At 48.1% G+C, this 20,305-nt stretch overlaps 1 protein-coding gene across 1 annotated transcript in view; it reads right to left on the bottom strand.

The window, feature by feature from the left end:
- The window catches only part of LOC126020213 (O-acyltransferase like protein-like), a 49,517-nt gene that overhangs the window by 9,528 nt on the left and 19,684 nt on the right, over window positions 1-20,305 (bottom strand). The window contains exons 7-13 of the mRNA XM_049781669.1: window positions 17,447-17,631; window positions 16,805-16,907; window positions 11,583-11,684; window positions 10,344-10,509; window positions 9,481-9,560; window positions 7,756-7,869; window positions 5,801-5,930 (exon numbers count right to left, since the gene is read on the bottom strand). Coding sequence (XP_049637626.1) covers window positions 5,801-5,930; window positions 7,756-7,869; window positions 9,481-9,560; window positions 10,344-10,509; window positions 11,583-11,684; window positions 16,805-16,907; window positions 17,447-17,631 — 880 coding nt within the window. The remainder of the gene's footprint in view (window positions 1-5,800; window positions 5,931-7,755; window positions 7,870-9,480; window positions 9,561-10,343; window positions 10,510-11,582; window positions 11,685-16,804; window positions 16,908-17,446; window positions 17,632-20,305) is intronic.

The following is a 20,305-nucleotide window of genomic DNA, read 5'->3' on the forward strand; positions in this document are numbered from 1 at the left end:
CACTCCTGTCAGGTTCAGGGGACCATATGGGATACAGGGGGTTGAACTCAGGTCAACCACATACAAGGCAAATGCCCTATCCATTGTGCTATAGCTCCAGACCCAACTTAAAAAAATTTTTTTTGTTTTGTTTTTGAGCCACACCTGGCAACATTCAGGGGTTACTCCTGGTTCTGTGCTCAGAAATTGCTCCTGGCAGGCTCAGGGACCATATGGTTTGTCCCAGATTGGCTGCATGAAAGGCAAATGCCTTACCTCCGTGCTATCACTCTGGCCCCCCAATTTAAAATTTTTTAATTTTCAAAAAGAGGAGTTAGGGGGCTGAGCCTCCCAGAATTAACCCCTAAGAGTTATTGAGTATGACTCCCAGAAAACCCCCACAAAAATAAAAGAGGAGGGCCCGGAGAGATAGCACAGCGGCGTTTGCCTTGCAAGCAGCTGATCCAGGACCAAAGGTGGTTGGTTCGAATTCCGGTGTCCCATATGGTCCCCCGTGCCTGCCAGGAGCTATTTCTGAGCAGACAGCCAGGAGTAACCCCTGAGCACCGCCGGGAGTGGCCCAAAAACCAAAAATAAATAAATAAATAAATAAATAAAATAAAAATAAATAAAAGAGGAGCTGGGGAAGCACTGACTGGGTAGGATGCCAGACTTCGAGCCGGGGAACAAGAGGATGAAATTCTGGAGCTGGGGGCCGGGCGGTGGCGCTAAAGGTAAGGTGCCTGCCTTGCCTGCACTAGCCTTGGACGGACCGCGGTTCGATCCCCCGGTGTCCCATATGGTCCCCCAAGCCAGGAGCAACATCTGAGCACATAGCCAGGAGTAACCCCTGAGCGTTACTGGGTGTGGCCCAAAAACCAAAAAAAAAAGAGAGAGAAATTCTGGAGCTGGACAATGGTTAGGTTACCCATTTTGTGTTATCCGATGTCTCTTCAACATAAAGAAGCATAGCATGACTGGCATATAGCAAGTACACAATAAGTACCTATGAGACTGGTGAAGTGTGTTTTCAGTTGCCCCTTACTAGACAAGTGTTTATTTTATTACACTCTGTGTTAATTAAGAAGTAATACAGGACCCAGATTGTTTGAATTTCAGAAATTGATGGTCCTATAAAAGTCAGCTGCCTCACTCCCTGCCTGCTTTCCTGCTTCCCTGTGTGAGGCAACCAAGAAGATGACAGCAAACATAATTGTTTAAGGGCCACAACACATAGTAAAAACCACACTACAAGCGTGCCAATGGGGAAACAATGCAGGACAACAGTATGCACATAGAATGAAAATGGCAGCTCTGATGACCCAAAAAATATCAACCACCTAGTTGGTCCCTCAGATAAGGAGTTTAGAGTAGAAATATGGAGGATGTTCAGAGAACTCAAAGAAAGAAAGCATAGATCAAGCTGAACAGACCACAAAGATAGAAATCAGAAAACTCCAAATTGAAATAACAAGACTGAAAAATTCGGTAGATGAAATGAAAACCCCAATGGAAAGCCTCTCCAACAGAGTAACAGAAGCTGAAGACAGAAACAGTGAGCTGGAAGATGAGATGCAAAACAACTCTGTACAGTAGAAGAGATTGGAAAAAAAAAACCTTAAAGCAAATGATCAGACAATAGAAAACATTCTAAAGAATGTGAACAGATGAAAATAGAAGTCAATGATAAACTCAACAGAAACAACATAAGAGGGCCCAGAGAGATAGCACAGCGGCGTTTGCCTTGCAAGCAGCCGATCCAGGACCAAAGGTGGTTGGTTCGAATTCCGGTGTCCCATATGGTCCCCCGTGCCTGCCAGGAGCTATTTCTGAGCAGACAGCCAGGAGTAACCCCTGAGCACCGCCGGGTGTGGCCCAAAAAACAAAAACCAAAAAGAAAGAAAGAAAGAAAGAAAGAAAGAAAGAAAGAAAGGAAGGAAGGAAGGAAGGAAGGAAGGAAGGAAGGAAGGAAGGAAGGAAGGAAGGAAGGAAGGAAGGAAGGAAGGAAGGAAGGAAGGAAGGAAGGAAGGAAGGAAGGAAGGAAGGAAGGAAGGAAGGAAGGAAGGAAGGAAGGAAGGAAGGAAGGAAGGAAGGAAAGAAAGAAAGAAAGAAAGAAAGAAAAAGAAAGAAAGAAAGAAAGAAAGAAAGAAAGAAAGGAAGGAAGGAAGGAAGGAAGGAAGGAAGAAGGAAGGAAGGAAGGAAGGAAGGAAGGAAGGAAGGAAGGAAGGAAGGAAGGAAACAAACAAACAAACAAACAAACAACATAAGAATCACTAGAGTTCCAGAGACCCAGAAAGAAAATCCTCAGAAAGAATCAACAGTCAAGGACATCATCACAGAGAAATTTCCAGAGCTAAAGACTGCATGCAACCAAATCTTGCATGCCTGAAGAATACCAGCTAATAGAGACCCAAGGAAAAGCATTCTAAGACACATCCTAGTCACAATGACAAATGCTACAGATAAGGATAGAATACTGAAAGCAGCAAGATCAAAAAGGGAAATTACATTCAAAGAAGCATACTTAAGATTTACAACAAAAAAACAAGACAAAAAAAAAGACAAAAGGGGCCGGCTAGGTGGCGCTAGAGGTAAGGTGTCTGCCTTGCAAGCGCTAGCCAAGGAAGGACCGCGGTTCCATCCCCCGGCGTCCCATATGGTCCCCCCAAGCCAGGGGCAATTTCTGAGCATGTAGCCCTGAGCATCAAATGGGTGTGGCCAAAACAAAACAAAAAATATTTACAGCAGATCTGTCATAAGAAACTCTCAAGGTCAGAAGGCAATGGTGGGATATAGTGACAAAACTCAAAAGAACGCTTCGCCTAGAATAGTGCACCCAGCCAGACTCACTTTCAGGTTTGAAGGAAGTATACATAACTTCATGGATAAACAGCAGCTCTGAAACTTTACAGGCTCAAAACCAGCCTTAAAAGATAAACTGAGGGGTTGGAAAGATATCATGGAGGTAGGGCATTTGCCTTGCATGCAGAAGGGTCGTGGTTTGAATCCCGGCATCCCATATGGCCCCCAGATCCTGCCAGGAGCAATTTCTGAGCGTAGAGTCAGGAGGAACCCCTGAGCACTGCCGGGTGTGATCCAAAAGGCAAAAGGCAAAAAAAAAAAAAAAAAGATAAACTGAAAGGTCTACTTTAAGACAAGACAGGCCTAAAAACACACCAAACTTCTAGACAAAAATGACTCTAAATCCCATGACAATTATCTCTCAATGTCTGTGGACCAAATGCACCAATAAATACAGTTAAGAGACATAGAGTGACAAAATGGATCAAAAAGCTGAATCCAACATTTTTCTGCCTACAAGAAACACATCTGAATAGTCAGAAAAAACACAAACTCAAAAATCAAAGTTGCAAGCACACATCAGGAAAGAAGGGGCCTATATAAATAGCTTAATGCTGCAGCTTTTAAATTAGAAAACAATCAACAAAATGAACCCAAAATAAGTCGGCAGAAGGAAATAACAAAGTTTAGAGCAGAAATTAATGAAATAAGGCTGGAGAGATAGCATGAAGGTAAGGCATTTGCCTTGCATGCAGAAGAACAGTGGTTCAAATCCTGGCATCCCATATGGTCCCCCGAGCCTGCCAGGAACAATTTCTGAGCATAGATCCACCTGAGCATTGCTAAGTGTGACCCAAAAACCAAAAAAAATTTTTTTAATTAAATGGAAACCCAAACAACAATTCAAAAGATCAACAACAGCGAGATTTTGTTCTTTGGAAAAGTAAACAAGATTAATAAACCACTAACAAAACTCACAAAGGGAGAGAGAGAAATGTAATAAACTGAATTAGAAATGAAAAGGAGGAAGCCACTACAGATAATACAGTGATCCAAAGGATAATCAGAGACTACTTTGAGAAACTCTGTACCACAAAACATGAGATCCTGAAGGAAATGGAAAAAAGAAAAGAAAAAGAAAAGACATTATTGTAATAATGCCCAGAGACCATAGATATGAGGGCCAGAAGGACCAGCTCATGATACGAAGCTCATCACAAAGAGTGGTGAATGCAGGTAGAGAAATGACTACACTACAAACTACCATGACAATGTTGATGAGAGAAGTAAAATGCCTGTCTTGAATACAGGCAGGGAGTGGGGAAGATTGAGAAGGGGAGCATTGGTGTTGGGAATTTGCACTGGTGAAAGGTGGTGTTCTTTGCATGACTGAGGCCCAACTACAAATATGTTTGTAATAATGGTGCTTAAATAAAGATATTAAAAATAGTAAAAGAGGATTTGGGAAACCAATTCTAGTTAGCTCATAGAGCAAGCTCAGTGTATTGATGGTATTGGTAGTGCTAGTGGTGGTGGTTTTCTTATTTGAGTTTTTGTGGGGTAGATGTGTTTGGCTTGTGGGGGCCACACCCAGCATTGCTCATGTTTTATTCTTGGCTCTACACTCAGGAATTACTCTTGGTGGGCTTGGAAGACTATCTGGGATACCAGGGATTGAACCCAGGTTGTCCATGTGCAAGGCAAATACCCTACCTGTTGCAATATCTCTCTGGCTCCACACTATTCTACTTTCCTTTTCTTTTAGCTTTAAATACACATTGACTCACAAGCCCCTTCACTATATTGATGCTAGTAATACAGTGACAAGGAGCAAGTTTATGATTTTTAAACACATGGGTATCCCCCCTCAATCATACTGTTTATTTCTGATCTCTTATACATATTTTTGGGAAGTGGGACATACAGGTGCTGCTCAGGGACTGTTCCTGACTCAGCTGTGACCCCTGGCAGTGCTCAGGGCTTATGCCAAGTAGGGGGGGGCATATGTGGTACCAGGAATTGAACAGAGTAGACTGTACCAGACAAGTGCCTGAACCCCTATAGACCCCATTGTATACATTCATATCCTCAATCAGCTCCCTCCTTAAAACCCCACACTCCCAAACCCAGCTTGTGAGTGTCCCTTGAAAGAGCCCATCTGTCTTTAATCTCCTGCAGGTCTCTGCTCATCTTCACTTAACTTCTTTCTTGGACACAAAGAACTGAGGTTCCTCCTGGTCCTAGCCCGGCACCCCCTTTTCCAGGTAATGACTTTTGATGCCACTGCAACTTTGAATGGTAACTTATTCTCTGGATGGATCCTTTCCTTCAAGAAAATAAAGAGGGGCCAGACTAATAGCTCAGTGGATAGGGTACTTGGTAAGTATATGGCCAATCCAGATTTGATTCCTAACACACCATATGGTTCCCCACATTTCTCCAGGAAAGATCACTTGGCATAGAGCCAGAGGTAAAGAGAACTACAGGACTCTAAAATAATAATGAATAAAGGAAGACTAAGAATTGGTTCTAAAGCCAGTGAGACAGTATAGCAGGGAGGGCAATTGCCTTGCACTTAGCCAACCCAGGTTTGACCCCAGTATATTGTATGTTCCCAGAGTACACCAAGTGTGGTTCAAAAACAAATAAACAAAAAAGACCCAGATCCTCAGGTGGGGGTCGTTCTCACATATTTTTGTAGACCCGAAATTGGTGAGTCTTATTCTAGCCTAAGTCCCTGAGATGGAGTGGGGGACAGGAGCTCACCCAGACCAAGATATGAAGGTGTGTAGGTCCCACTTTGTGGAGTTGACAAGGATCAAACTCAGAGCAGAAACCTACCAGGAATCCTTAGAATCCTGAATATTTGGAGGTAAGTGGGAACCACCCAGGCCTCCCTCACAGTGGCCTCCCCAAGTCTGTCTTCTAAAGGTCCCCCTTAACATTAAGAAACTAAACACTGAAGGGAAGAAGGGATCAGGGTGGCCTTTATGGCAGGGGCAGACAGGCTGAGTCTTACCGTGGTTCTGATGGTTGCTGGGGATGTCTGGTGTACAAAAAGTCCCAGAGAGAGGCCCAGAAGGAAGGGCCCACAGCGGCAGTAGGGCTTGGTGTAGTACTCCAGGAAGTATTGCGCAGATGCATCCTCACTGGGGAACAAAGGGGGACAGAGCAGTCCCCTGAACAACCAGCAAACTAAAGGTAAGTGGGGCTATCCTGAAACCCATCCCTTGCTGTCTTCCCCTGGGGCACCATCTCCCAGCAAACCGGCCTCACCAATCTACCTGACCCCCTGGGCTTGCTCAGATCCGCAGCTCCATCAGACTTCTCTACCCGGACCCCATGATCTGAGATCCTCTCAGGGACTCGTTTCTTTAGCCACACCTGCACACAGGCCCTAGCTGCTCTGAGTAGTGTGTACTGAAATGTCCTGGGAGAAAAAGTTCTTCAGCTAAGGAACCAGAGCGAATAGAGTAAAAGGGAGTGCTTGCCTGCATAAAACAGACTCTGGCTAATTGCCTGCACTTCAAGATCCCCCAAGCATCATCAAACCTGGATCCCCCAAAACCACCGGGAGACCTTGCAGCACTGGGGCTGGAGCCACACACCTCCTTGGCCAGCACTGAGCCATCAGCCTGAGGCTGGGAATCTCAGTTAGAAGCCTGATAGTGGCTCTAAGACGTGACACTCTGTCACAGTGGCCCTGACCTAGAAGGGTGAGAGAGAGAGAGAGAGAGAGAGAGAGAGAGAGAGAGAGAGAGAGAGAGAGAGAGAGAGAGAGAGAGAGAGAGAGAGAGATATGTCTGCCATAGAGGCAGGCTAGGGGGTAGAGAGAGACAGGAAGGAAACTGGGGACACGGGGGCCAAAGAGATAGCATGGAGGCAGGGCATTTGCCTTGCATGTAGAAAGACGGTGGTTCGAATCTCGGTCCCCCGAGCCTGCCAGGAGGAATTTCTGAGCATAGAGCCAGGAGTGACCCATAGAGCCACTGGGTGTGACCCAAAAAAGAAAAAAAAAAAAAAAGAAGAAGAAACTGGGGACACTGATGGCAGGAAATGCATACTGGTGAAAGGATGGGGTTTCATCAACCATCAAAGACTTTTTAACTCTGTCTCACTCTGATTTAATTTTTTTTTAATTTTCAAGGTCTGAAAAGTCATCCCTCCTCCCTTCTGCAACTCCTCTCTTCCTCCTCCCTTCCTTTCCATCATCTGTATTTCCTTCCTTCCTCCCTCCCTCCATCCTTTTCTTCTTCCCTGCCTCCCTCCCTCCCTTCTTCCTTCTCACGGGTACATCTCACCCATTCAGGACCTGAGCTGTTACTTTGCTACTTTGAGGTGACCTTGGTGTGGACCTCAGTATGGAGAAGAGAATGCCCAGCCCAGACTCAATTCTGAAGGAAAAGCACCATAAGGCAAGGAAACAGTTCATGCAAAGACCTGAGCTGGGCTTGGTGTGGGGGTCAAGGTGCCGAGAGGTACAGAGAAACTCAGGGAGATCAAGGGAGGACACTGGAGGACACGGGGTAGCAGTAGGTGGCTGCGAGCTGCCCTTTCTTCCCAGATTCTGCTGTGGGCATCTGCAGCTAATGGTGCAGCTCTTGCCAGCCCTGTGATGTGAAGGGGACCTCCTCCCTAACTTCCCTAGCATCCACTCTTTCAGCTGCGCTTGCCGCAGGAGGAGGAGCCCCAGATAGCCCCAAGGGGCGCTGCTTTCTTCTAAGAAGTAGGAGGTGGATAGTGAGGGGCTCTGCAGCTTCTGGGAGAACCCCTTCATCCTATCCCCACCTTCCATCAGCCTTGAAAGGGTCCCAAGTTTGGACATAAAACTGTCAGCTATGGGGTGGGGGGAACTGTCAGCTATGCAGAGAGCCAGAGAGCACAGTGCCAGCTGTAGCCCTTTCTTAAGGGTTTCTTATGGGAGGACCTGGCCATTCTGAGCACAGGGCCAGGGAGGGGTGGAGTGGGGAGTACCTTGCTTCTGACAGAGCAGTCACTGGCAGGTGATGCAGGAGCGTGAGTAGAGCTGTGACAGTAAAGGACACCAGCAACAGCAGGATCCCAAGGACGACAAGGAGGAGTTTGCTTCTGCAAAGACAGGGCAGTGCTCACAGGCCTGTCCGCTGCTCCTTCACTGCAAAATTTATCAAGGTCTAACAAAGATTGTGACCTTGGCACTCAGACGGGCTTCCTACTGGGCATGTCTCGGAGAGGGCAGAGAGGGCTGAAGCTGTGTGAGCTCCTGTCTGGAATTGTGACCTTCCACAGGACCTTGGACTTGAGCTTCTCTGTCTAGACTGAGATAGTAACAGCCTCCTGACTTGCCTGTTCTTGAGTTCATTGTGCAGATCACCAGCAATGGAGGAGAATTGGGTCCCCAACACTTCATGGTCCCTGAGCACAGAGCCAGGAGAAGCCCCCAGCTCTTCCTAGTATGACCCCAAACAAAAACAAACAAACAAACAAAAAACCATGGTACTAAAGTACAAAATACGTATGGGGGTTATGAGACCTGCTTTGCATGTGGCTGACCTGGGTTCAATCTCTGGCACTGCCTACAGCCCCCTAAGGACTCCCAGGATTGAGCCCTGAGCACAGAGCCATGAGTAAGCCCTGAGTACCACCCACAACAAAACCAAAGGAAAAGGTGATGATGTCTGTCCCTAACAAAGCCCTAAATTGACAGACATAGTTAATTTAGGACAGAAATGACTCTCAAGTGGAATGGGACATAGTGGGCAGGGCTACATCTAGGCACAGAAGAAGGGAACAGATTAGATCAGAGGGACCCCAGACATCCAAGCTGCAGGGAGTTCACGTAGAGAGGAAATGGAGTCTGGGATAGAGATTTGGAGGCCAGTGCCAGCTGTGTGAGCTCTTCTGCCAGGTATGGGAGCACCTCAGCCAGGTGTGTGAACAGTGCTGGGGTCACCTAGAGATCTACTGTACATAAAGCATGCTCAGAGACATTATAACTGTGAAAAAAAAAACTGGAAATGATGGGGGCCAGAGAGATAGCACAGTGGTAGGGCATTTGCTTTGCAAGCACCAACCCAGGACTGACGATGGTTCAAATCCTGGCATCCTATATGGTCCCCCATGCCTGCCAGGAGCGATTTCTGAGTGCAGAGCCAGGTAACCCCTGAGCTGTGCCAGGTATGACCCAAAACAAAACAAAACAAAAATACTGGAAACGATGGAGACACAATGAAAATGGTTTCTTGGGGCCAAAGAGATAGCATGGAGGTAAGGCGTTTGCCTTTCATGCAGAAGGTTGGTGGTTCAAATCCCGGCATCCCATATGGTTCCCCGAGCCTGCCAGGAGCAATTTCTGAGCATAGAGCCAGGAGTGACCCTTGAGCGCTGCCAGGTGCGACTCAAAAAAACAAAAAAAAACAAAAAAAAAAAAAACAAAAAAAAAAAAAAAGAAAGAAAGAAAATGGCTTCTCAGATCCTAAAGCTCACAGAATGGGCACTATGCGGCAGGGCGGGGGGTGGGGGGGGTGCTCAGGAAAGAGCAGCTGGATGGAAGGGGCTGACACCCAGCACTTCCTGACACCAGACTGAGAGCAAAAGGCAGGAGATAGAGAAGGTGGGCTGCGGGGCAGGGAGATTCAGCGTTGCAAATTGGGCATCTCCACTAGGACACCAGGATTCCGAACTGGGGGTAGGGGGCAGTGCTGCCCCGGACCAACTCACTTTCCATGGATGAAGACAAGGGCAGGCGCCAAGAGGTGGAACTGGAGGTCGTTGGCCAGGTACCACGTCCAGCCGTTGCACTGCAGAGAGGATAGGTGAAACAGTTCCTCTTCTGCGGATCCCACGTAGGCTGGGGGGCCACCCCAGGAAGGAAAAGTTTCCAGCCCCAGGATTCCCTGTGCCACACCCCATCTCCCCCAATCCTGCTCATGGCCACCAGCTCCACTGACCTGGAACACCTTTTTACTCTCTGGTTTCGACAAACCAAGATAGCTGCTGTCTGAGCAGGGGGACAGGGTATTTTCATTATTATTTTTTTTATTATTATTATTATTTTATTATTATTATCATCATCATCATCATCATCATTTGAAGGGTTATAACCAGCAATGTTCAGGGATTACTCTTGGCTCTATGTTTCAGGATTAACTCCTAAAGGTGTTCAGGGTTAGGCTCCCATCAGTGCTCATAGATCACTCCTGACTCTGTGCTTGGGATCACTCCTGGCAGTGGTTATTTCTGGTATTCACTCAGGGGACCCTAAGTAGAGCCAATGGCTTTATGTGGAGGTGAAGGCCATAGCCTTTTCACAGCAGAAGACAGGAAGGAAGCAGAAAGTAGAAGGCCCTGTGGGTTGAGTCTGGGACATATTCCCCAGGTGGCCCCTCTGTAATCCCCAACTCTCCACATCCATTTCCCCAGGAATCTGTCCCTTTGCTATCCCCTCCCTTCACAGGAGACCTTCTGCTCCCCCATCCTGCAGCAGACTTGGGACCCCAGAACACCCAGGAGAGAGTTTAGCACCCTCAGCCAGACCCCCAAGTGGGTGTTCGCCTGCCCGTCCAGGCCTCTCTGAGACCCACCGCCTGGCGCACTGACAGGAAGTTATTCAGCAGCAGCAGGTTTGTCCACCAGGCATGGTGACAGTTGTCCAGATGAAACTCAGCCACTTCCCAGACGGGTCCCCAGGGCGCAAGGGAGAACACAGCCACCAACAGGCACACGGAGTACATGTGAAGGGGCTGCAGCCTAGCAGAAAAAAGTGAAAATGGGGGTGACTCAAAGCAGGGGCCCAGGAGATGAGTGTCCAGTGCAGCTGTCCTAGGCTGCTTGTGTGGAAAGGCTAAGAGCTCGAGTGCCAAGGTCCCTCTCTGAGGGCGGATCACACAAATGCCCCTAAGCTAGGCACAGCACCACCTCCCCACCTCAATGCCTACTGGTGCCCCACCTTTCTCGGCTGACAGTTTAGCCCAGAAACTCACCAGAGGCTGCCCAGCCCTCAGCAGCGGCTGAGCCCTCTCAGTATGACCTTGAACAAAGTCACCTGTCAGCAACCACTGTGGCCAGAGGCCAAACAGAAACAATTCAGATTCCAAAAAGTAAAAAAAAAAAAAAAAAAAATCAAAGTAGAGTCCAGAGTGCTAGCACAGTGGGTAGGGCTTTGCCTTGTATGCAGTTGACCCAGGTTTGATCCCCAACATCTCATATGGTCCCCCAAGCCTGCCAGTAGTGATCTCTGAGAGCAAAGTCAGGAGAAACCTCTGTTTCTCCTGTGTGGTCAAAAAAAAAAAAAATAAAAGGTCAAGTTCCAGGCTGGGAAGTACGAAAAGAGTCTGGCAGGTAAGGCATTTGCCTGGCATGCCTCGACTCTGGCTCAATCTCTGGCACCATGAAGATCTCCTGAGGATTCCCCCTCCCAGGATGGATCCCTGAGCACAGAATCAGGAGTAAGCCCTGACCTGGACATTGCTGGGTGTGACTCAAAAATACCAAACAAATGAAAAAGGCGATAGATTCCTATGGCAGATTTCGGATTATAGACCCTCCTCATAGGGACCAGAGCAATAGCACAGCGGGTAGGGCATTTGCCTTGCACACAGCCAACTCAGGTTCAAACCTCAACATCCCATATGGTCCCCCAAACATTGCCAAGAGTGATCCCTGAACAAAGAGCCAGGAGTAACCTTGAGCAGGATGACACATCTCCCCCAGAACCTCTCCAAAAGAACCCGTGGTGATAGTTTCTCTCTCCTAGGAAAATGTCTCCCCAAGTGAGGTTCAGATGGAAACCTGTTACTGGGCAAGAGGATAAATAAACCTACCTCATAAGGCGGCTGAAGAAGTACCTGAGTAGGAGCTTCAGCGTCATCCCTTGGTCTGAATTCTGAAGCAGCTTTAAAAGTGACCTTGCACTTAACCAGCCACTGGAAGAGAAGGACACAAGATACCTTCTTGCTGGTACTCTAGGACCTCAGCTAATGCCTTGAGCTTAGGTCTTCAGCATCCTGAGAGCCAGGCTGATGGCCTCCCTGCACTCCCCAAGGGGAACGAGTGACCAGGCAGAAGGCAAAGGGCCAAACCATCCACACCCAACTCATATGCTCGTCAGTGTGCTAGCTGTAAAATGACCTGATGAAAACTCTTGGTGTCCTAGAAATGTCAGGGACCACACATGGTAGAACATGGTGACATGGCCTGGGAGTCAGGCCAGGCCCACAGTATGAAGAACAGCAGCACACTGGTTTTTTGAAATGGGTTATAGTCTTAAGTCCTGGTTCCATTGTGTCAATGTTATTCTCTGTGGGACCCATGGGCTTTCTGTGACTTTTCCAATGATCCCAACTGCCCTGACTGAGTAGATGAATCTACAGTCCTATCAGGCAACATCCAAAGAATATTCTGTTAAGGGGTTAGATCAATATCACATGACTGACCAAGGTTCTATCCTCAGCATCCCATATGGTGCTCCAGCCAGCCAGGAGTAATGATCCCTAAGTGCAGAGCCAGGGGTCAGTCCTTAGCATCACCCAGGTGAATGTCCAAAACAAAAATAAACAAACAAATCTTAATCTAGGGCTGAGAGATAGTATAGGGGGTTTGGGCGCTTGCCTTGCATGCTGCCAACCACAGTCCTATCCCTGGCATAGCAAAGGTAGGGTCCTCTGAGCACTGCTAGGCATGATTCCTGAGCACAGTGGAGTGAAGTTCCCAAATCAAAGACTCTTCATCAGGTGCATGCAGGTAAGTTCAATTCCCCAAAAGCTTTAGCTAAAAAAACTTAACTGAAGGAGGAAGGAGTCCAGGGGAGGGGGGACATGTGCAATGCTCTGGATTTTATCCCCAGCATTATAAGTCCTACCAACCACTGCTGGACCTTAGCACCAGCAGGTGTGGGAACCCCCCTCTCCCACAAATAACAACCAGGAAAGAAAAGATGCAAGAAAGCAGGCAGTTGAGAGGGAGCTAGTTTGTGAGAGTTTCCAATTCTTTGTCAGTTTGCCTACCTGCCAATGGTGTATCCTTAAAAATGAATGTTTTTCCCTACCGCCCAAAAAGACTCAGGGTAGCTCTAGAAGGATTCAGGACTGGAAAATACTTTTCCCTGCCAGCTATATTTTCTTTTGAAATACAGCAGTGGGATCTGCTCTCATAGGAACAATGAGAGCATAAGGACCTCTTATGGGCCTTGCGAGAAGGAACAAAAGCACTGATTCCAGTTCCAGCTTCCTTGTCATTTCAGGAATAAAAGAATCAAGGTCAGGGGCCTGAGCAGTAGGGCAGTGGTAGGGCATATGCCTTGCATGCAACTGACCTAGGACAAACCATGGTTCAATCCCCCAGAGTCCCATATGGTCCCCTTTGCCACTGGTGATTTCTGAGTGCAGAACCAGGAGTAACCCCTGAATGTCACCAGGTGTGGCCCAAAAACAAAAACAAAAACAAAAAAGTAGCCCACACCCTTGCTTCTTCAGTGCTGACTCCCCGGAGCCCTCTGGGTGGATGGGTAGGCACCACAAAAAGTGAGAGACTGTTAGGGAAACAGGTTCTGAACAAGGAAACCACTTCAGAGACCAGATTCTGAGTCTTAGATGAAGAAACCAAAACCAACACAATAGAAAGAAATGTTTGAAGTCAGCATGAAAAGTAGAAATAGGACCCCAGAGAATCGCTGGTGATGGGCGTATGTGATTTCACTGCCCAAACAGAGCGGCATCGTGGTTAAGGCACAATTTGGGCTTCAAACAAACATATTTTTGGTCTGACAATAACTTTCCTAGCTGGGGATTCTCTCTATAGATTGCATCTGTAAATAGCAAGTGGTGTTTTGTTTTGTTTTGGGGCTGTGCCCGGTGGCGCTCAGGGGTTATTCCTGGCTCTATGCTCAGAAATTATTCCTGGCAGACTTGGGGGACCATACTGGATGCTAGGGATTAAACCCAGGCTGGCTGTGTGCAAGACAAATGTCCTACCTGCTGTGTTATTACTTCAGCCCTAGCAAGTGTTTTTATCTGCAAACATCAACTCATGGTCTCATTTGTAAAAAATGCATGTACGGGGCCGGGCGGTGGCGCTGGAGGTAAGGTGCCTGCCTTGCCTGCGCTAGCCTAGGACGGACCGCGGTTCGATCCCCCGGCATCCCATATGGTCCCCCAAGAAGCCAGGAGCAACTTCTGAGCTCATAGCCAGGAGTAACCCCTGAGCGTCACAGGGTGTGGCCCAAAAACCAAAAAAAAAAAAAAAAAAATGCATGTACTTTTCATTCCAACTTTATAGACAGACTGTGAGAACTGTTTGGAAATGAAGATTTCTCAGCTTAGTATCATGGTGATATCAATTTATGGCTTTTAGGAAATTTTTATCGTGAAAATGCAGCTTTTAATGAAAAGCATATGTGCGGGGCTAGAGAGCTAGCATGGAGGTAAAGGTATTTTCCTTGCATGCAGAAGGTCGGTGGTTCGAATCCCGGCATCCCATATGGTCCCCTGAGCCTGCCAGGAGCGATTTCTGAGCATAGAGCCAGGAGGAACCCCTGAGCACTGCCAGGTGTGACCCAAAAAAAAAAAAAAAAAAGCATATGCGAACTTTTGAGATAAATGTAAAGCCAGCGAGACGGTACTTGTGCTTTCCAGTTCCATTCAGCCACCATGTGGGGTCCCTGAGGACCACCAGGAGTGGCCCCTGAGTATAGAGCCAGGAAGAGTCGAGTACTGCTGAATGTGGTCCAGTCCCCACTCTCCAAAAAAGGAACTCAACTGAAAGTTGGGAGAAAACAAACAAACAAACAAACAGCAATCAAGACTGGCAATGAAAGATAGAAAGGAACACAAATAAAGATGAGGAAATCTTTTCATCTCTTTTCAGAGCCCTGGCTGGGCTAGGGAAATTTCCAACTCCACTTTGCAATTCTCCTATATAGCCTGGAGCTCAGCACTCTCCAGGCAGAGGCTGCTGTGGGAGTCCCAGCTTTGGGCCATGGGCAACATCCACTTCTCCTAAGCAGACCTCCAGCATCTACTTCAAGACCCCTCAAGTCTCCACCACTTATACACCACCAAGATTCCTGATGGAAATGCGGTGCCCCCAGCACACACGGCATTTTTCAGCTCCTTCTTTTATTCTAGAAGTGGCTGGCGATGGGAGCTCAGGCATTCGCGTGTGCAAGGTAGTTGTGCATCCTGAACCCGGGCAACCCTCAGGAGTTCCAGGGATGGCACTGAGGTAAGGCATTTGCCTTGCAGGCAGTTGGTGCCACCCCTGGCACCAAATTGTTGGAAAATAGAGAAGCTTGCCATGAAGATGGCCAGTGCCACCCCAACACCAAACTGTTGGAAACAATGGAGAAGACCTGAAAAGTTGAGCTTCCTTGGCCCCAGAACTTTCAAATCTTGCTATCTCTCCAAAAGGCCCTCAAAGCCAGCCCCCAGAATCTCCTAGTTGTGTCTTAAAGGCCATAATGTAAAATCCAAGGAGACTGGGAGAGGCCTGATAAACTGCATTCCTAATAACCAAGGCACAGAGCTGGCTACTGAGTTCCGAGGGCTTCTCTGAGGTCTCTCCAATGACCTAGGGCCCCCCAGGATCTTTCTTTACTTATATATATATTGTTTTTTGGGTCACACCCAGTGTTCTCAGGGGTTACACCTGGCTCCTGCACTCAGAAATCACTCCGGGCTCAGGGAGCCATATGGAATACCAAGGATCAAACCCGTGTCCATCTTGGATCAGCAATGTTGAAGGCAAACGCCCTATCTCTCTGCCTACACTCTGGCTCCCCCAGGACCTTTCTTGCCCTTTGTTCCTTCCTCTCAGGGCACTTCTCCAGCTCAAGTCTGGCCTGAGCTGTGCCACCCACTTTTGTGTCTACTAGCTGCCGCCTGGGGCCCAGGCACCATCCAAATGGCTGTTCAGCATGTGTCTTTCTTGCCTTATGTTTCTGAGTCCACAAAGCCCTGCTGTTCAGTGAGCAAAACTCCCATCCCCTGGCACCCACCGCAGGTCCTTGCCTGTCCCCATGCCCCAAGGAGACCCAGCTCTGCTTTCTGCAGAGATCTGGGGCAACGTATTTCTTCCTCAATACTTGTCTGCTGGGCCTGGAGAGATAGCACAGCGGTGTTTGCCTTGCAAGCAGCCGATCCAGGACCAAAGGTGGTTGGTTCGAATCCCGGTGTCCCATATGGTCCTCCGTGCCTGCCAGGAGCTATTTCTGAGCAGACAGCCAGGAGTAACCCCTGAGCACTGCCGGGTGTGACCCAAAAACCAAAAAAAAAAAAACTTGTCTGCTGCCTGATTCACCCTCAGGGCTGATCTGTGCCACTTCGACCAACATCTGGCAGGAGCAACTCTCCTGGAGACAGGACTCACACACAGAGACACACATAAGACACTTTACAAACATCCACACACACCCATATGTACCTATACACATGCGACACTCATATAGAAAGTAACCTCACAAACTCAAACACACTCATGTACAAGCACACACATGTACCCTCACATACAAGTCTCATATGTTGTATATGAAAATATTTCCATAAGATTATTCTTTGTTGTCCCACCTGGACCTTCCAGGTGGGGGCGCTGTTGAGAGCCGAATAAATAGCTTGGGAGCGAGGTGTTCAGGGTCTTTTGCCAGAGTTGGCCGACTGGCTCTAGGTGTGTTTTGGAGCTAGCAGCAGACTGACAAAGGACTCTCTTCGCCCAACCTTTTACCCCTTAACCCTCCTATCTGTGTGGAATATTTGTTGCGGATAAATATTACCAAGATCTCCCCCCAAAAGAGGACAAGAGGATGGGAATCAATTTCTCATTCTGGGAGCTCTTTGCGGATATACAAACAACCAACAAAGGAGTAAATGGGACTCAACAAATGGGGCAATACTCATACACACATCCATTCATACAAAAACACACATAACACAATCATTGTTACACACATACTCAGACACACACACACACACATACACACACACACACACACACACACACACACACACACACACAGCCCAGTAGCCTCAGGCCCAGAGCAGAGCAAGCCCCTCACCTGATGAAAAAGAATGTGTCGACGCCCAGATAGAAGGGGCCACTCCGTGAGTAGAGGTGCAGCGGGCTTCGGGGGACCCTCCTCTCCCACTCCAGCACATTATCTGGAACAGAAGCAGAAAAGAGAGACTCAGTGGGAGTGAATCACAACTTCATCCTTCTAGAAAGAGCATCAACTTTCAGCTGTACCAGGAGGACCGGGAGTCCCTGTGATAACTGAGCCACGCTGGTGGCCAAAACCAGCTCTCCCGGGCTCTCCCGGACTGATCTGGGCTTTCCTCAGCTCTTCTGGGCTCCCCTAGGCTGTCTGGGATGCTCGTGGCTCAGTTTGCCCCATCCACTATAATGAGCCAAGGGGCCCATTTTAGAGGCGCCACTTTAATTCTTGGATGCTTAAACTTAAGATCGCAGCTTCTCATCAGGGAAGGCTGTTGGACTGCTGGCTCTGGGCTGCATGGTGAGAGGCTCATCTTCCTCTTGTCTGGTCCTCGGGCACAAAGGTCACCTGCACCCCGAGGGCATCTTGCAGCCGCTGGATACTACCTGCCGACTCACTGTGGGAGGTGATGCCCAGTTCTAAACCTCCCCATTTATCCCACCGTGACACCCCCACAGAACAGTTGCGCCCCCCAAGGCTCTGCACCCAAAGACAGCCACGCGGTCATCTGAGCCGTGTGCCCGGACATGATCCAGAGGAGACTTAAGGTCCGGATGCCATGCAGTGCCAGGCACGTGTCTCCTCGCATCTCCGAGGTCCAGATGGCTGATATGTTCTTCTGCCAAGAGAAGCAAACCAGCACACGGGCCACAGCCACTTGAAACCCTGGGTGAGAGGAAAGGGGTTACACTTGCGGTGTGGCCAGCCCACCACTGGGCCCTATGAAGCTACTGTCTGGACACTAAGTTGGCCCTGCCCACTCTTCCATGGTCTCTGTAAAATAAAAATATAAAATATAATTACGAGTTGGGTGAGATCACCCCCAGGCCCTGTGTCAGTAACCCCTCAGGTAGATGGGTCTGCTGAAGCAGGGTAGCAGCAGAGAAATAATAAGCCAAGCCAGTGAGTTAAAGTTTCACTGAAGTTAGTCTGCTTTTTTCTTTCTTTTGATTTTGGGTTGGCAGCTTGCAAGGCAAACTTCCTACCACTGTGCTATCTCTTCAGCCCCTAGTCTGCTTTTTTCTCATTGCCTTTCTCGCTATATGCTGCCTATCTATGTGCTTTTTCTCTGGAGCCCCAAAGTCAGCACTTTTTCTTTATTATCCAGAACCTCACCCACCCGCGTGGGGGAAAGCTCTGTAATCCAGGTGGACTTTTACATACCAAAAGAAGAGGTTAGGGAAACAGGAATTTGGGGGAAGGGTTACAGGTCCCCTCTTTTTTTTTTTTTTTTTTTGGCTTATTTTGGTGGATCCACACATAGTGGTGCTCATGGGTATCTCCTGGCTCTGTACTCAGGAATCATTTCTGGTGGTGCTCAGAGGACCTTATGAGGTGCTGGGGACTGAACCCAGGCTCGCCACATGCAAGGCAAGTGCCCTATTCACTGCATTATTGCTCAGGTCCTTCCTTGAGCCATCTGAGGCCCTTTGGATTTGGACTTACCTGGTCCCTCTTTCCCACCATAAACCACTTCACCTGGATCCACACTAGGCCGCTTTAGCTCTGGCTACTCTCTCCTCATCTTAAAATGAGAGAGAGAGAGAGAGAGAGAGAGAGAGAGAGAGAGAGAGACAGAGAGAGAGAGACAGAGAGAGAGAGACAGAGAGAGAGAGACAGAGACAGAGACAGAGAGAGACAGAGACAGAGAGAGAAAGAGAGACAGAGACAGACAGAGACAGAGACAGACAGACAGAGACAGACAGACAGAGAGAGACAGAGAGAGAACAGGGGTTAAGGCACTTGCATGTCGCAGTCCCTGGTTTGAACCTCAGCATTGCAATATGGTCCCCGAGCACTGCCAGTGTTCATTCTTAAGCACAGAGCCAGGAATAAGCTCTGTGCATGGCCTGGTAGGATCTCCAAGCCAAAACAGTAATAATAGTGATGATGATGATGATGATAAAATTAATGATAATAATGATGATACAAATAAATTAAACAAATAACACAAGCACAGTTTTTTATAGGGGGACTCGAGAATGTTTCCAAGTGTTCAGGGACCCATAGACATCAGCAAGCAGGTGGCTTTGTCAGCTCTGCTCTGTCCAACTTTTGCCTCCTCGAAGAACTTTACTAGTGGATACTTAAGAAACCATCCGGGGCCGGGCGGTGGCACTAGAGGTAGGGTGTCTGCCTTGCCTGCACTAGCCTAGAACGGACTGCGGTTCGATCCCCCGGCGTCCCATATGGTCCCCCAAGCCAGGAGCGACTTCTGAGCGCATAGCCAGGAGTAACCCCTGAGCGTCAAATGGGAGTGACCCAAAAATAAAAAAATAAAAAAAAAAAAAGAAAGAAACCATCCAAGAGGGAGTGACGGGTGAAGGCTGCAACCCCCCTGCAGCCTCACATCACCCCACCCCAGCCCAGCCAAATCAGCCTGCAGGAGCCATGTGCATAGAGCTGGGGTATTCTGAGGCTCCCCTAAGTTTGCCCAGTTTGGGGTGCAGGCATGCTCTGTGTGGCCCAGACACAGGCTGGCTTCTAATGGCAGCTACAGTATAAGGCAACCAAAACAGGAAAACAAAATAGGAAAACATCAGCGGGATCACACCCAATGCTGCTTGAGGTCTCATTACCATCCTCTGTCCCAGGGATGAACCAGCCCTCTGACATGTAAACAAAGCACATGCTCTGTATATTGCGCTGTTTCTTGAGGCCCCTCTAGGAAATTGCAGGGAGAAGGGAGGATTCAGCCCACCTACCAGTGCTCAGGGCTTACTCTTGGCTCTCAGCTCAGGGATCACTCTTATCAGTGGTTGGGGGACCTTAAAGGGTACCTGGAACCCAACCAGAATGACCACATGTAAAGAGAGCACCCTCCCACCGTATTGACTCTCCAGGGTCCTGACTTTTTGTTATGGCCTGACTAGAGTAAAGATAGTTGGTTGGATCTAAGTCAGGGTTCCTCAAACTATAGCCCATGGGCCACATGTGGCCCGCTGAAGACATTTATCCAGTCTGCCAGGTGTTTATGCCGCTGCTGTCTGTCCTGCTTAACAGCTGACTCATCCTGGACTGCAGTGCAGACGTGTGGGCTGTGGGCCGCACTCTCCGACACCCCTCCCTCTCTCTGTCTCTCTACTACTCTCAATATCCGGCAGGGGTCCTCAAACTATGACCTGCCAAAAGCAGGCCTATAGTTCCCACTGAAATACTTTTAAATTTGTTGATTTAACTTTTGATTTAAATATTGTATTTGTTCTCATTTTGTTTTTACTTCAAAATAAGATATGTGCAGTATGCATAGGAATTTGTTGATAGTTTTTTTAAACTATACTTCAGCCGTTAAACAGTCTGAGGAACAGTGAACGGATCTCCTATTTATAAAGTTTGAGGATCCCT

Source organism: Suncus etruscus, chromosome 10 (assembly GCF_024139225.1).
Source record: "Suncus etruscus isolate mSunEtr1 chromosome 10, mSunEtr1.pri.cur, whole genome shotgun sequence".
Classification (NCBI taxonomy): Eukaryota; Metazoa; Chordata; class Mammalia; order Eulipotyphla; family Soricidae; genus Suncus; species Suncus etruscus.